Consider the following 15,183-nt stretch of genomic DNA (forward strand, 5'->3'; position numbering starts at 1 on the left):
GGAAATCGTTCAATTCTGGGGAGGGACCTTGCCCAGGCGAAGACGTGCTTTACGGCCAGTTAAAGTAGATAATGTCCATGGTCAGACGGCGTGAAAGGGTCATTAAGGAAGAGTACCTGTTACCCAAGTCATTCCGCGAAGAAAAAAACCTATCCTTAACGCCTTCTATAATTTTGATCTTAATGCAAAGCCATCTTTACGCCTTCTGTCGAACCTTTTACTTCTAAAATCTGCTATTAACGATAATTTAAGTACGTTCGAAGATTTTATCCCAGACATTGTTAGTATCATCTTCCGAAGTACCTTCTTGAGTGAAAACTCAACCTTCTTGAATAGTGTAGTGAAAAATCTCACTCGATACACTTTTCACAATATTCAAAACAAGTGAAAGTATTTTGCAAGTGCGCTCCGTTATTTCCCCTCCGATCCTGAAAGAAATTCTAACGACACGTGTGCACACGCCGCATCGAACCTGGAAGAGGCCCAGAACTCGTCTTTGTTACGATTCTAACAGCCGTGAAACCGTGAAAGGTTCGCTCGTGACCGTAATGCCAAAGCGGACAGATAGCTCGCTAATGCTCCAACACGGTTTACGTACGTTCACCGTATGTCGCCGCGACGCTGTTTACTATGGTTGGCGCAGTCGAAATGGCAGGTAGAACGATCACGGAAAAAGACTACACAACTCCCACGGTAGAAGTAGACCTCTTTGGCGGCGCCAATTTCCGGTTCGGAGTAAAATATAGTCGCTCACTTCGAACTTCTTCACTTCGTCCAAGAACTGCTCTTCTTTCAGTCGTTTCCGGATTGCGCTGACTTTAATACCTCACGTTGGATTTCCAGTTGCAATTGATATTTCTGAAGTGTCTATAGACAGTACATTATAAGATGAGGGAATATTGACGATCCATTGTAAATTTTCTGCTTAGAACATTTTTTGCTTGTTATTAAGTAGGTACTGTAGATCGAAGTGTTTTGTGCTTGATACATTTGTAATATCGTAAACTACTATGATAGCAGAATATGATATTTTTACAAAAAGTAGTATTTACAATTACTGGACACAGCAGAATAAAAATTTTATTAAAAGTACCATAGTTCATAAAATATCGTGAGTCAGTGGTAACCCATAACGAAGTTTTTATGTGAAATGTACTTTTTATGCTTAAAGGGCATAACAAAAAAATTTATTAAAAAGATTATACATACAGGGTGTTTGACGACATGTGTCAGAAATTTTAAGAGGTGATTTTACATGCTAGATTAGAAAATGATGAAATTGCTTTAGAGCTTCGTTTCAAAGTTATTAATTCTTATAAAAGCGTCTAACATTCGCCTGAAGTTTGCCTGACAAGGGAGTTATTCTACTAGCTGCGTGCATTAGTTAGCTCAGGAACAGCGAAGCCAGTGGAATAAGTCTGCAGTCAAACGTTCCATGCATAGGTATTTTAGGCGTTTTCTCAACAATTAATCACTCAGAAACGAAGTCTGAAACGCAGTTTTGTTTATTATACAAATTCTATATTCTAGATCTCAATTAAGGTCTTAACTCAAATTTTTTGAAAATGTGACATAGATCGTTTTGCTTTACAACTACAGTATTATTAATCCATATACTATGGATTGAATTTACTAATTGAATATTACCTTAACATAATCCCATGATTATTCCTTGAAGTAAATTCAGAATATCGTGAGTCAGCACTACTGCGAACTTTCTAAATAAGGGCAATATCTACACTGCCAGAAGGCGTGGATACTTTTTCTAACCATAAGCCTCCTGCTCGAAGGTTCTCCCTTCTCCCTTCTTTCTTCTATCTCGGTTGCTCTCCTCCTGTCACGCCTCTGTCAATCGGATACCGCGTGATGCAACTCATTGTTTACGAGCGGCATTTCAATACAATCGTGTGAGAACTCCAACCGCAAAACGCGAAGAAGAAATGCCTTAGCGTATCCTTGGCACACCCCGATACACGTACCGTTCATCGAAGCCTTGCTTTCGGCTCCCAAGAAGCCCAATTCGCTCTTGATTTTTTCATTTCGCAAGGACAAGGAAGTTTTTGCCATCTCTGAAATCATTTGTCTCTCGAATACTCACGACTGACCTGACTGACAATCGCCCTCTCAGGGATGCTGGATGATGTATGAGTGCAGATATTTTATTGGAAAATTTCATTCGTGTAGCAAAGCGAACGGAAACAGAGAGCATTCGTCACACAACTTTCGACATTAGCAAAACGAGACACGTACTCAATGGAGCAGGAACGAGAGGGGAAGATCAGCAACGAGATTAGGAGACATTTCCATTGCAACTGGTCTCTACTTCCAGTAACGTAAGCCCTGAGGAAAGGGTGAGGAACGAAGTCTCGAGTGACCGAGTCTTCTTGACGTCGATCGCTAGAAACCGCAGCCCTGGCTAGCGACCTATGCGCTTGTCATTCTGGAGCAGTAGAACGATGGAACGAAACTTTGAATAGTTAAACCGAATGCATTTGGATTTCACGCACACACGGTGTTCACTCTCCACCAGACGTAGAGTGAAACTTCTTCGGTTGAATAACCGTGTCGTAACTCAGAAGGAAGCTGTCTTTTTCAGTTTCTCGCACGGTTTTTCAATGTCGTTGCTGCTTTTTTCAACGCAGCCCGGTTGAGATACCTCGGTCGACGACAAAAGAATCTCGGCAAATCTTGCTGCTGCTGTTTGTACAGGTCGGTCGAGCATAAAAACCATAACGCTTCCTTCTTAAATCGAGTCTACAGATTTCTAAAGCCTGGAAAGTGGACATTGTTACGCACGCTCTTCTCGCATCTAATTAAAAGATAATTGAAGAGTTACGCAAATGAAACGGTGGCGAAAGGGGGCCATAGTTGCGCAAAATGGGACGGGGCGAATTTACCACGTCGGTTAGCTTGCACCAATAATCCAATTTCGCAATGTCGAATTTACGGCTAGCTCTGCGACCTACCAAGACCAACGATTTTTCGCAACTTCCTGGTCATTTGCGAATTGCGATCCTTGAATTCGGCTGTCGAAACTAAACTAGTTTCCATCAAAAAGAAAAAGGCAGTGTTCCAGATCCCGTCACAAATTTTAGAATTATATCTATTTAATTTAATTATACATAATCTTTCTACCCTTGATGAGAATTACACGTGACATCCCTTTTTGCTACTATAGTAAAACAGAATTTCAAATTTTTGAATATTCAAATATTCCAGTATACAAATTTTGTAATTTCGAAATTTTCAAATACATAATCAAGTTGAATAATCTAAATATTCAACTACGCAAAGATTTGAATATTCAAATTTAAAAACACTGAAATATTCAAATATCTTGTACAACAATATGTAAACTTCAAAATTGTCAAACTGTCCTTAAAGATAATAACAAATGGAACCTCTCTAGAATCTTCTGTGAATAAATGAAATTCCTATTCTACAATTCTCCTAGCTACTGCCACTCGAATCATCAACTGCACCCCAAGTTCCAGCCCGAGCACTACCACTCTACTAAAATGCAACATTCACCACAGTTCCCTTGCGGATCGAACAGTTCTAATTGTAGGGGCCAATTTGATCCCACGATGAAGGAACACCGCGTGGCTCGCTGTCGTCGCTTGTGCAAGGGTCGATTACCACTGCAGGGCGTTGTCGACGTGCGGAGATATATGGAGAGACATGAAACCAAAAGGGAGATCCCGTGTGTGTATGTATCTGTGCACGAAAAGTCGACAGAAACGGAGAGACAGAGAGAGAGCAAAAAATGGAACAAGCCCATGCGGCATGGTGATCCACGTGTTTACACGTTCCTGTTCCCACGTCGCTGCCGAGGCAGGACTTTGCAATCGCGCGCTATCTCGCCTCATTATGTGGCTTATCTTCAATCTCTAGAGACACGATTCTGCTTCCGCGCATGAAAACCTCTTTGGGAGACGCCGTGAACGTCGCAGAATCTGAGTAAACTCTAAGGCATTTTGTTATAACTTAATGCCCTGTTGAAAGATGATCTCGGGGATCTAGATACAGTTCATGAGGGACGCGGGATGGTGAAAACTTGAATGAAACTTGAAAATGTAGAAGGTGAAGATTAAGGACGTCTCTATGTGCCCATAAATTAGGATTGATATCTTAAGTTTCACTTATTCTTAACGTTCAAATTGGAGCATTTTTAGAACCTAATAGTTGGAGGTCTCTTTATGAAGGACTTCGGCGACAGTTTTCGAGGATGAACTTGGTGTGTAGATTAGAAAATCGAACAGAAGACGCTAAGTGGATACAGTCTTTCTTGTTATAAGTTTCTTATTATCTCCATAGTAGTGAAATAATATTTCTAAAAATTACATAATAATTGCATAATAATCTCTAGAGACTACAATAATTGTTATGTAATTTCTGAAAATTGCTAAGTCATTTACTGTCGATCTTACTTTCGACGAAACAGTTCTATACATGAACTGCCTTTAGAGGTATGTTTCCTACGCTCTATAAGCTAATTATTAATAATGAGTTGCCAGATTATATGTAAAAACTATACTATTATACTTGACCTCTACATTCATATAATACCATTCAGAGTCACTTTCCTTTCTATTCTTCCTCAAACAGACCTTCCTCTTACAAACTTGTTCTTATATTCGTTATAGCTTGAAATTATGAAAAACGAAGGAGCATTGCTTGCGGACAGTGTCGCTTATATAAATTTTTCATAATTCTAAAATGATCTATAATAGTATGAACTGAACGCAATAACGCGTATTTCACTATAAATTCAACAATGAGCTGTGAATGTCTATCAAGAAAACAGTTCCACACAAAATCATCTCTATAATCTCAACTGAAAGTAATCCCAGGTGCTAAATCTGTCACACTCTATAACCACCACGTTCTCAATCGAATTATCCTCGTTAAAGAGAACTAAAAGAAGGATATCAAACGGGCTGGAGAGTCGTGAATGAAACAGATCCAGGCGTTTCTTTCCTACTCGCAGATAAAGACGACGTCACACGATACATCAGACGGAAACCACCGATCGATAGTCGATCCGTCTGCGAGTGGGAAAGTGCAACCGAGTCGAGGTTGGATCGCAGGTTGCTTCCACGATACTTCCCAGAAAACCGCCACACCCTCCGGACTTTGTGAATCACGAGACACGCTTCACGCTCGGAGCTCGCAAGGACATAGTCGTTTCTTCCTCGAACAACCATCAGCCTTCCCCTTTTTTCTCTAAGACCTCGTGAATCACGACGTCGCAAGAAATTTTCACACGTCTCGTAAGAGGCCTTTGCCGGATACCTGTTGCCCTACAGTAGCTCTTCTTAGGAACGATATCGACTCTAAGTTACAATTTAAATTTACTGAGACATATCTGTGGTTGTAACGCAAAGCGACCTAAGTCACTTGTTTCTGTTTTCGAGATATTGGCGTTTGAGTTTTTCAGTTTCAATAGTATCTTATGGACTTGTTTCTGTTTGAGCTTTGAATTTTTTTAATCCCATTTTTCCTTTCTGAAAATATAGATTCTATGAGTATATTGTAGATGTTAACTAGGACTCTTTTGAAACGAACCAATATTTTAAAAGCTTGCAAACTGATGTAGTCTTCTATTTTGTGAATGTTCCATCAACGAAATGAATGGTTATTGATCCTGTTATCGATGCATTGTTCATCTTCAGCTTTTATTTCTGATGGATTATGAAGACAATACAATTCCCAGGTGTTTTTGAGTACACGCGTTTTTTTCAGCATAACATGGGATTACTGCTCTATTCCAATTTCCAATTTGTCGTTTATTTAATTTGGTTGGTGCAGTCGATCAATAACATCAATGTTCGTTGATAAATTTTGTATTGTTAAATGATAGAATGGGTGAACTACAATATATCCTTGAAGTAAATAATGCAAATACTTCATATACATCTTCAATCTTCTGGCGACTATTTTGTTGTTACCAGAATGATTAAATACTCACGACAGAATAAGTTTTCGTCATAGAGTTTACTATTAATTATGCGAATACATTTTTACCCATTCGTCTGTGGTGCATACATAATGAAGTGGGAGCAAGCACGATCTGACGTTCACACGCGTTACAATTATTGCTGGCAGAATGACTTCAGTCTTCTGTTGATCGACATTGAACTAGTTATTACTATTAATATCCTTTCTGTGACTTTGTCATGATTTAAGTAGCCGTAGTAGTTTCTAGAAACATGACTTTTAATTTTTATTATGTAGGTCTCTATTTGCATTGACATTATGAAAAACTTGACGTACAACTTTCATCGTCGACTTCTAACAATTCAATAATCATTACTGCGTTGATCATTCAATTGTTAGTCATTGTTTAATTGTATGACTAATTAGTGAGTGTAAAATCTACTCTCAATAAGAATGAAGTCTATAGAAGTTTCTAAACTTTCGATGAGCTGCATCGTTTACAAGCCAAACCAAGATCAAGTTGTATTTCATGTCTTTATTATTCCGAGGAAAACTAAATTAATTAATTCCAAACTTCCTGCTACAGAACTCAGTGGCTCCTTATTTTATGAGCAGCAGTGAATTGATATTACCCTTGGTAAATACGGTTTCTGAAGAGTCTCGATCAATTTCCTGTATCTTGACACGAGTATCGCAGGTATTCATTAATTTATAAGCATCTCTGGACCCGACTAAATTGATTGATCCTCTTTTGTTGAGGTTGCAGTCGCAGGCGAAACTTCGAGAAGCATTGAATTTTTAAGATAAACAGTGAAAGTTAAGAAATTTATAAACATGATAAAAAATACTCTGAATTCCAAATGAACTAAATAAAAAAATTAATTTCTGAAACTAATAGAATCATAGAAGAAAATCATAAAAAAATGGTAAAGAAATATTGGAAAATTTCCAGATGGTAATATTATTTATATAATAGTTAAAATTGTGTAAGTTAAGACAAATAAGAAGAATCAAATACGTAATATTATTACGTTTATTTAAAAAATCAATCGTTTCACTTTCACGGTTACGTTTAGAGTCGACCTTAAGCACGGCCTAATTTAATTTTATACTACTACGTCGCGTGCCTCCGTCGTTTTCTACCGTATCCGCTTCCTTCTTTATTTACTCGCCACCTGAAATCAAGTTTTCAACGTTATTCAAACTCGTCAGTTTATCCTGTCTCACACTTAACAATTTATCGCCTTCACACCTATTCCCCATCATTAACAGTTCATAACATACTGAATGAGTTATTATACAATACTGTAATTGATTACAATGTAAAATAACTTCAACATTACTGAAACAAGAAGAATATCCAAACCAAAATCACTGTTCCAACCCTCTCAAAATTCGTCGATTCAAACCTCTTTGACTTCTTTTTACTCATCTCCCGAGTCATATCATCCCCACCTCTACTCCTCATCATCAGTCGAAGCGACTGTATCTCGCCATTCCACTCACGCTAAGTCGTTTTGTATCTGAGATCGCATCTTCTTGCACACGCAACTTCACCTTCCTCCACTTTCCCTCAGTGTAGTACACAGAAATATAGCAGCGCGTGCGTGTGAGGCTGAAAGACTACAATTGCGCGCGCGGTCAAGAACGCCGGACCAAGGAAGCTTATTAATAACCAGGATCCGCGTCAGTAGTAGCGAGGATGAAACGGTCGAGAAAATTGGCGACGATTAATGTCAAGGGACAGATCGTTTTGATCTACGTTGACTGCGCGTCCTTTATTTAGGATGATGAAAGAAACACCACTCGAGACTTATAGGGTAGATAGTACAGAAAGATCACGATTAATCGGCTTAGAAAGAAATTCGATGATGAAGTATCCTTTCGATGTCCAATTTTCTAAATTTAGATAGGCTACTAATTTCGTTCTACTGTACTCTTATCGTTAATTTATCGAATACAGTATTTCCTGGTAATAAATTTCGCTCTGTTCACGCTATAATTTTTGGAATGGTTTAGAGTGACTTTTTTTCGCATAAGTGTGTCCCATGTTATAAATTCGTCAGTGAGAAGTGAACCTATATGGAGAAAACAGTATAATCGAAATTCCAAATAACAGGGAACACAGATAATGAGAGTTCGCTTAATCGAAGCTATAATGTACTCAACTCACTAAAATTGGTGGAGAAACTTATGATTAACATGAATCTGAAATTCGGTCACTTTGAAATTGCAAACAGTTTCTTGTGACAAGTAAAGTAACACGTTCACATTGGTCAAGTTGCCTCAAATCTCTTGCGTTCAAACCGCTTGAATTGAAATAACTCAGCTAACCTGAACAAGGCTTTACAGTCGTAAAATTATCCTCTCAACATCCTCCTTACAATGAAACATTACTACTTACTCGTTCAGTCTTCCAAGTGCCAGTTAACGCAGTGGCACGATCTAAATCTAAATTCCGCCGAGAGTCTCAAACGGGGACAAAGAAAGTAAAAGTGTAATGTATACGTCTTAATATTTATAATATCTCTGAGGTTGTACACTTTCCCCAGTAAGCAATCGCGGACGCAAAAACACGATAATTAACATACATCCGCATGCTCCTTAGCCGTGACGCGGTCAGCGAGCGGTCCGCCAGTTTCGAGAGAAGGTATTAGCATCATAAAGCAGAAACGCGGAGGAACAGTTTCTAGCCGAGCTAGGCGGATGCGTGTTTCGTACGTGGTTCACCGCGTACGCGCGTACACACGCATTGTTGCGTTGTTTCCCGCTAACATCTCGATTCTATACCCGTGTTCCGTTGCCTGGTGATTGCAGCGCCTGTGGCAGGATGGGAACGCCAAGGAAGTGATCGGTCCGCTCCGCGTGGTTCATCAATACGTCTACATGGTGAACGAGACGGCTGACTTCTATAATGAGACCACGAGGAAAACTGAAACGGTAACTATACCCTGCTTTGTTACATACTTGCCTTCGAGGTTTCAGGGTGAATATAGCTCTCCATTGAATATACAAACTTGCTGTGCTTATGCAGAGACATCTGACTCAGAGGCATCACGCTTAGCGATATACAGGGTGATACAAAAAGTGTGAGATTGATTGCAGACGTTCTTGATAGTATAAGATGCCTTGGAGACGTCTATTTTATGTCCATTTTATGCCTAAATATTGTATGCTTTAACTGGACGAGTTAAAAATATTCGGTAACATAGGTCTTAAAGGCTTTCAAAATTCACGTCCTTAAGACGTCTTATAGACACATTACATGGATGACTTAAAGACTTACTCTTTTGGACGTTTGTTTTTGTCTGAACGTTTTGTAGACGTAATTTGGACGTCTTTATGTCTTATAGCGGTTTTAAATATCTTTAGACGTCTTTAAGATGTCTTATGAATGTCTTTTAAGTCGTCCTAAAGACACTGATTTGTAACTTATATGCCAAAATAAGAGAAAAATCAAGAATGTTGAAATTGTGTTTTAGGTTTCGTTTCCGAGTTAACTGTTGAGAAAACACCTAAAATACGCGTGAAATGTGTCTGGCTCGAGACTTATTCTACTGCCTTCACTATGTCTGACCTCTCTGTGCAATAGAATGCTCTCTGGCAGTAGTATAAGTCCTGAATCAGACAGATTTCACGTAGATTCTAGGATACCATAAAATGATCGAACGATAACTACTGATTAATATTTTACGATAAAATCAGGAGTTTAAAGAATACGAAACAGCTAATAATTAAAAACATAGGTATTATTCCAGTGTGTGTACAAGGAATTATTTTATTGTCTTGATGACCAATGCTATAAAAATTCCCATATTTGTTTATAACATCCTGTACAAAACAAACGAACTGCATCTTCATATATTTTTACATTTTTATTAAGACACATGTGAACTATCAGCGCATCAGTTGACATCTGAAACATCTGACATCTGAAGAAATATTGTGTATTGAAACACATGTAACATAAAGCTCGTAAAATTTTACTTAAGTCTGACTCATGTTCTTTGTTTATTGTTAATCAACTTTTCATAGTCGTGTCTCACTCCCGATGAGATAACTTCTTTATTACTTCTCAAGATGTGAACATTATAGATGTCATTATCAGTAGGTAACGTTTTATTATTTCCACTCCATTCCAATTAAGCCTAGCCCAAACTTAATTTAACACTTGTAAAACTCTAGTCAAGGAACCATTAGAGAAATTTGAATTTAGTTGTTTAAATGGAACCTAAAATCGATTTCAAATTGACTATTTTAAATAATAGAGTGAGTCTCGTAACTGTATCACCTATATTTTCTTGTCAATTATTTGTTGCATGAGAAAATATTTCAAACGAAAGTTGTTTGTTATTAAAAAAGCATACCCCCAACACCAAACAACTTTCGTTTGAAACATTTATTCATGCCATAAATAATTTAAAGACAATTCAAATGATACAATTACGAGTCTCACTCTATATACTATAAAAATTGGCTACAAAAAGAAACGATATTTTTGACATTTCTTGTACTATGGCTTTCCTCAAGACAGTAATCTAATCGTACACCTAACCGAAGGAACTTCAACGCCTCTATCGATTAATCCCACAACTTCCTAGGTTCACGGCTGTGAACCCGCGATGGGTTACAGTTTCGCAGCGGGAACAACCGATGGCCCAGGTTCGTTCGCGTTCGAGCAGGGTACAACGTCAGAAAATCCTCTGTGGAACGCGGTTAGAAACTTGCTAGCAGTTCCGACGCAAGAGGACATCAAGTGCCACGGAGCTAAGCCGATTTTGCTTGCCACAGGACGCGTAAGTTCCCTCGACGGGACTTCTCGACGATAAACGTTATTACGTTGAACGATCGATCAGCTTCAAAGGGGATTTGGAAATGCTACAGATGAAGCTGCCGTACGAATGGCAGCCAAAAACTGTGGCGACCCAGGTCGCGCTGATCGGGAGCGTTGTCATCGCCGGTGTGCCAGGGGAATTCACAACAATGTCCGGAAGAAGATTGCGAGAGGCTATCAAAACGGTCATGAACGACGCGTCCGACGACGAAACCTCCGTTATAGTCGCTGGTCTTTGCAATACGTACAGCGATTACATCGCCACGCCAGAGGAGTATCAGGTAAACCATAGATCATTCGTGTTTCCTTCCTTGCGTCAGGTTTGAGTCGTTTTCATGCCCATCGAAGTGGGCGAGACTGTTAGTATGCAATTGTCCAAGAAATGGTTAGTTCGATTTGATTATTAGGTACACTCTAATTGTGAAACGACTCGGTGATTTTGTTAGTAGCTTGTTTGAAGATCTTTATGTTCAGAGTGCATGGCCGTTTCTGATGGGTTGTATAGTTAGGTCTTAGTCACTTGGATTAGGGTAGTAATGATTATTTCATCGATTTTTATTTATTTAAAAAAATTTTGTTTAATTATTGTAAGTAGTACGTTTTCTTGTAATCTTGTAAATTTAGTTTATGTGTTATTAAATATTTTTAAAATTCTTTAATATATAATTGAGATATAAGAAGGAACAAGACAGTAAGTAGGATCAATTATCTAAGACCTAAGGGTTCAAGATATTTTTAAGCTTGATTGATGTATGTTTCGCTCAATCTTGTCCATTATTAATTACAATCTTCCATTTTAACCTTTTATGATTAGATTCAAAGGTATGAAGGTGCATCTACAATATATGGACCTCATACACTCACCATTTACTTGAAAGTGTATCAGGAGCTCGTGACAGCTGCCATCTTTGTAAGTATACAGGACTCTATACAATAGTTCTAGTATCTACTACATGTAATATAATACATAATCCACTATTTTTGTGTCTGAATGAAATTGATAAAGCAGTAGTCGATTATTTATGTATACACATCATATAATAAATACACAATTCCCTCGTTTATTGTGTATTAGATATATTCATACATGTGTATTTAACAAGGGATTATTATAGAATATAATCCCAATCAGTAGTTTTTATAGCAGCAGCAATTTTCGTATTCCCTCAGAAAAAGCACTTGCCACCTGGCCCATCGCCTCCCGACCTAAGAAAGAAGAATCTGTTGACCTTCGTACCTCCTGTGCTCTACGACACTCCAAAATGGGGCAGAAATTTCGGTGATTGCATCAAACAGCCGCCGAAAGTTGTCTCTCCAGGAGATGTCATCACTACTGTTTTTGTAAGTACTAAAAGAAATTTTAAATGTAATCAGAAATAATTTTCATCAAATCGAAACGTTTTATTACCACAATTTGTTTCCACTATGATTACCAAAGTTCCTTCAAAGAGGGCGTATTATGTATGCTGTATACTAACAGTTAATCACACTTTCACTGATTGGTTTTCACTTGCAATTAATGGAAACCTTAACATTTCACTTTACACCCCATATTGACTTCACTTGAGTGGGTATATCGAATTCAGAACTTCCCGACAGAGTGACCATGACTTACTTTCGACCCCGTGTTGTATAAGGGTGTTACGCAAAACTCCCCAAAATTGACTCGAAACGGGCTCACGTACAAGTTGTGTAACTTCTTGCAATCTCCATTTTGATAACAGTTGCATCGCTCCACGACCAAGTGGAACGATCATTTTCCTACGTCCTTATATGCTTACTAATACTTAGCAAGTTTATGTACTTACATTAAATGCTACAGTCGATATCATAACTCAGAGGAGAAATTGTATTGCATTCTTATTGCTAGAAATATCCTGAATCTACGCTGAAGTAAGCCAAACCTTGAAAGGAAACATCCACTGCTAGAAAATATCTTATTTGACGAATAGTCTCGTAACTAATGGTACGTTACATTTTTACCTAAAAACACTATTTTATCTATCCTGGCAGATTTCTGGTCACCCACGAAACAATCTAATGACAGAAAATACGTTTCTGGCAGTCGAAAGGTTGACGGATGACGAAGTGTGGATTCCTGTGGCCACCGACGCCAATTGGGAAACTAAGTACATAAACTTTTTTTTGTTTACTTGTATTTGGAATGAGCGTCGCGTGATGTATTCAAATTCTTGATGTATGCATGAACAAATCTATTAATATACAAGATGCTACCGAAATAGGTGGTTCCAGCATAGTCTATTCTTCTGAAGAATGAGAAAAGGTCATATGACATACATATGTCTAGAAAGTGGAAGTCCATCCTGTTCGAGATGTAAGCACGAAATATCTCGAGATATTTAAGTGAAGTGCTACTATAAATTTCCATAACTGCCGTTTGTGGATGTACTAAAATCTAGGTAGTACTATCAATCAATCGCAACAGTAATATCAATTTTCGTGTAAAGCATGGACTGGAATTAATGGCGACTTTCCTATTGAATTAACTCCTTCGAACTTTAATTTTTTGTGACATCAAAAATGTCTAATTTGTAATAATAATAGTATTAGTAATCTATTGCAACAAAATTTTCTGTACACCAGTTCGTGAAACATTTCTAGATGTAAAGCATGTATGTTTGCAGAAGGAAGTAATTTTCAACAATTTCTATAAGTACCTTCCTAAATCTTAAGCATTCCTTAAATATTACTTAAATTAATTTCTTAAACAAAAAATGTTTGTTTAGGAAAAAAGGAATTTTCGAATGTATGTAGGTACGACCTTTCTTCATTTTCAGGAAGAGTAGAATAATTACCATAAAATTGGAACCATTTAATTTGGTGTCATCCTGTATATGAAATACATATGTACGTACGTATATGAAAGAGTATCTCTAATTTTCATTAGTACCTCGTATAATATAAACTTAGCGTAAAAAGGTGTCAGATAAGTAACCATACATCATTTCATCCGTATCATCGATACAGATTCGAATGGAAGAGGACGTCCGTGGTTCTCGGCTCGAGTCAGGTGACCATTACGTGGCAAGTCCCGGAGGACATCAAACAGGGTGAATATCGCATTAGGCACAACGGATACTACCGCTACATCCTCGGTGGCGTTTTTCCATACTACGGCGTATCCAATCACTTCCAAGTAAGTTGGGAACGTTTAAAAAACGTGCAGAACCTGATCATTAAATTTTGTGTAACTCGAAAGAGATGTAATCTGTATACCTCTGCTACTTAAATTACATGTGAGACACTATTAAATCGTGTTGAAATTTTAACGAATGATTTTGTGTTGGAGAGCAGGACGAAAGTTTTTAATTAATTTACTGTGTGTTCATTGTAATTTACTGTCTGTACTTCTACCCATTTTTACAAATTACTAGACTACGGATTTTATGCTTTTATGGAAATTTGAAATATGTAGAAAGTTATAGCATGCATATAATAATTAAAATCACAGAGAGTGTGAAAAATAAAATACAAAATATAGTATTTGAAAGATGAAACTAATTTTTATTTAGGTTCCATTTTTTTAACTGTGATTATTAAATATGAAATTGCATAAAACTCTGAAGTCTATAAATCACTGTCAACAGTTCCTCTAGAGACATATAATTTCTCCCATAAACATTCGTCGATGTCTATCTAAATATTAATCTCATATCCTCTTGTATTCTCTGTTACAGGTGATGGTACGAAATAAAACGCTTTCGTCTTATTCGCGACTGAATCAGATTTAATTCAGTCACGAAAGCCTGGTAACACGCTATCTTTTGTACAGTTTTCCATACCGCTATGATCTCTGCAAGACGAGTCCTCGTATCGACTCACGACATGCGTGGATGGTTTTTTAAAAGTTGTATAAAAAAATGTGATTTTGCAATATGATTTGCGAATAAATTAAGAGCTATTGAAATACACGCGTGATTTATTTTTTGAAGGACAAATTCAAAAATTTTAAAAGAAAATTCCACCGTGGAAAGCAGAAGAGTTTCCTTCAACGGAAGTCCTAAAACCGATATCCCTGCCCTCGTGTTCGATGAAAGCAGCTTTGACAAGTTTCTGAACCTCGTAACGTCCGACTTTATGATGTGAAGTTTTGTCGTGCAAAGTTCGATCAAATACATTTGATCATTTTACGATAGGTTGTATGGTCAGAAACGATTTTTCTACATAGAGACTAGAAGTTTCTTTCTGTATGCCCTAGTAGAAACTTGCCTGAAGAAATCAGAGGTCTAGAGACTCATCAATGCTCTTTGTTCAAATAATTGTGACTCCACATTGGTGATAGTTCTGGAGATTTAAATACGAGGTCAAATGAATCTTCTCCTTGGAAACATCTGATAGTGATGTGTTGGAATTGGCGTAATTGAACTGTGCACTCTGTGTAATTTTCT

The 15,183-nt window shown here is 37.7% G+C and overlaps 1 protein-coding gene across 3 annotated transcripts in view; it reads left to right on the plus strand.

Annotated features, from left to right (window-relative positions):
• The window catches only part of Cdase (neutral ceramidase), a 36,316-nt gene extending 21,610 nt beyond the window's left edge, over positions 1–14,706 (plus strand). For all 3 annotated transcript variants that reach the window (XM_076393407.1, XM_076393408.1, XM_076393409.1), the window contains 8 exons: positions 8,758–8,880; positions 10,542–10,736; positions 10,825–11,055; positions 11,589–11,684; positions 11,945–12,115; positions 12,788–12,903; positions 13,763–13,931; positions 14,473–14,706. In XM_076393407.1, the coding sequence (XP_076249522.1) occupies positions 8,758–8,880; positions 10,542–10,736; positions 10,825–11,055; positions 11,589–11,684; positions 11,945–12,115; positions 12,788–12,903; positions 13,763–13,931; positions 14,473–14,526 (1,155 nt within the window). In that variant the 3' untranslated portion in view covers positions 14,527–14,706. The remainder of the gene's footprint in view (positions 1–8,757; positions 8,881–10,541; positions 10,737–10,824; positions 11,056–11,588; positions 11,685–11,944; positions 12,116–12,787; positions 12,904–13,762; positions 13,932–14,472) is intronic.
• Positions 14,707–15,183: the final 477 nt, after the last annotated feature.

The sequence above is a fragment of the Calliopsis andreniformis genome, chromosome 3 (assembly GCF_051401765.1).
Source record: "Calliopsis andreniformis isolate RMS-2024a chromosome 3, iyCalAndr_principal, whole genome shotgun sequence".
Lineage (NCBI taxonomy): Eukaryota > Metazoa > Arthropoda > Insecta > Hymenoptera > Andrenidae > Calliopsis > Calliopsis andreniformis.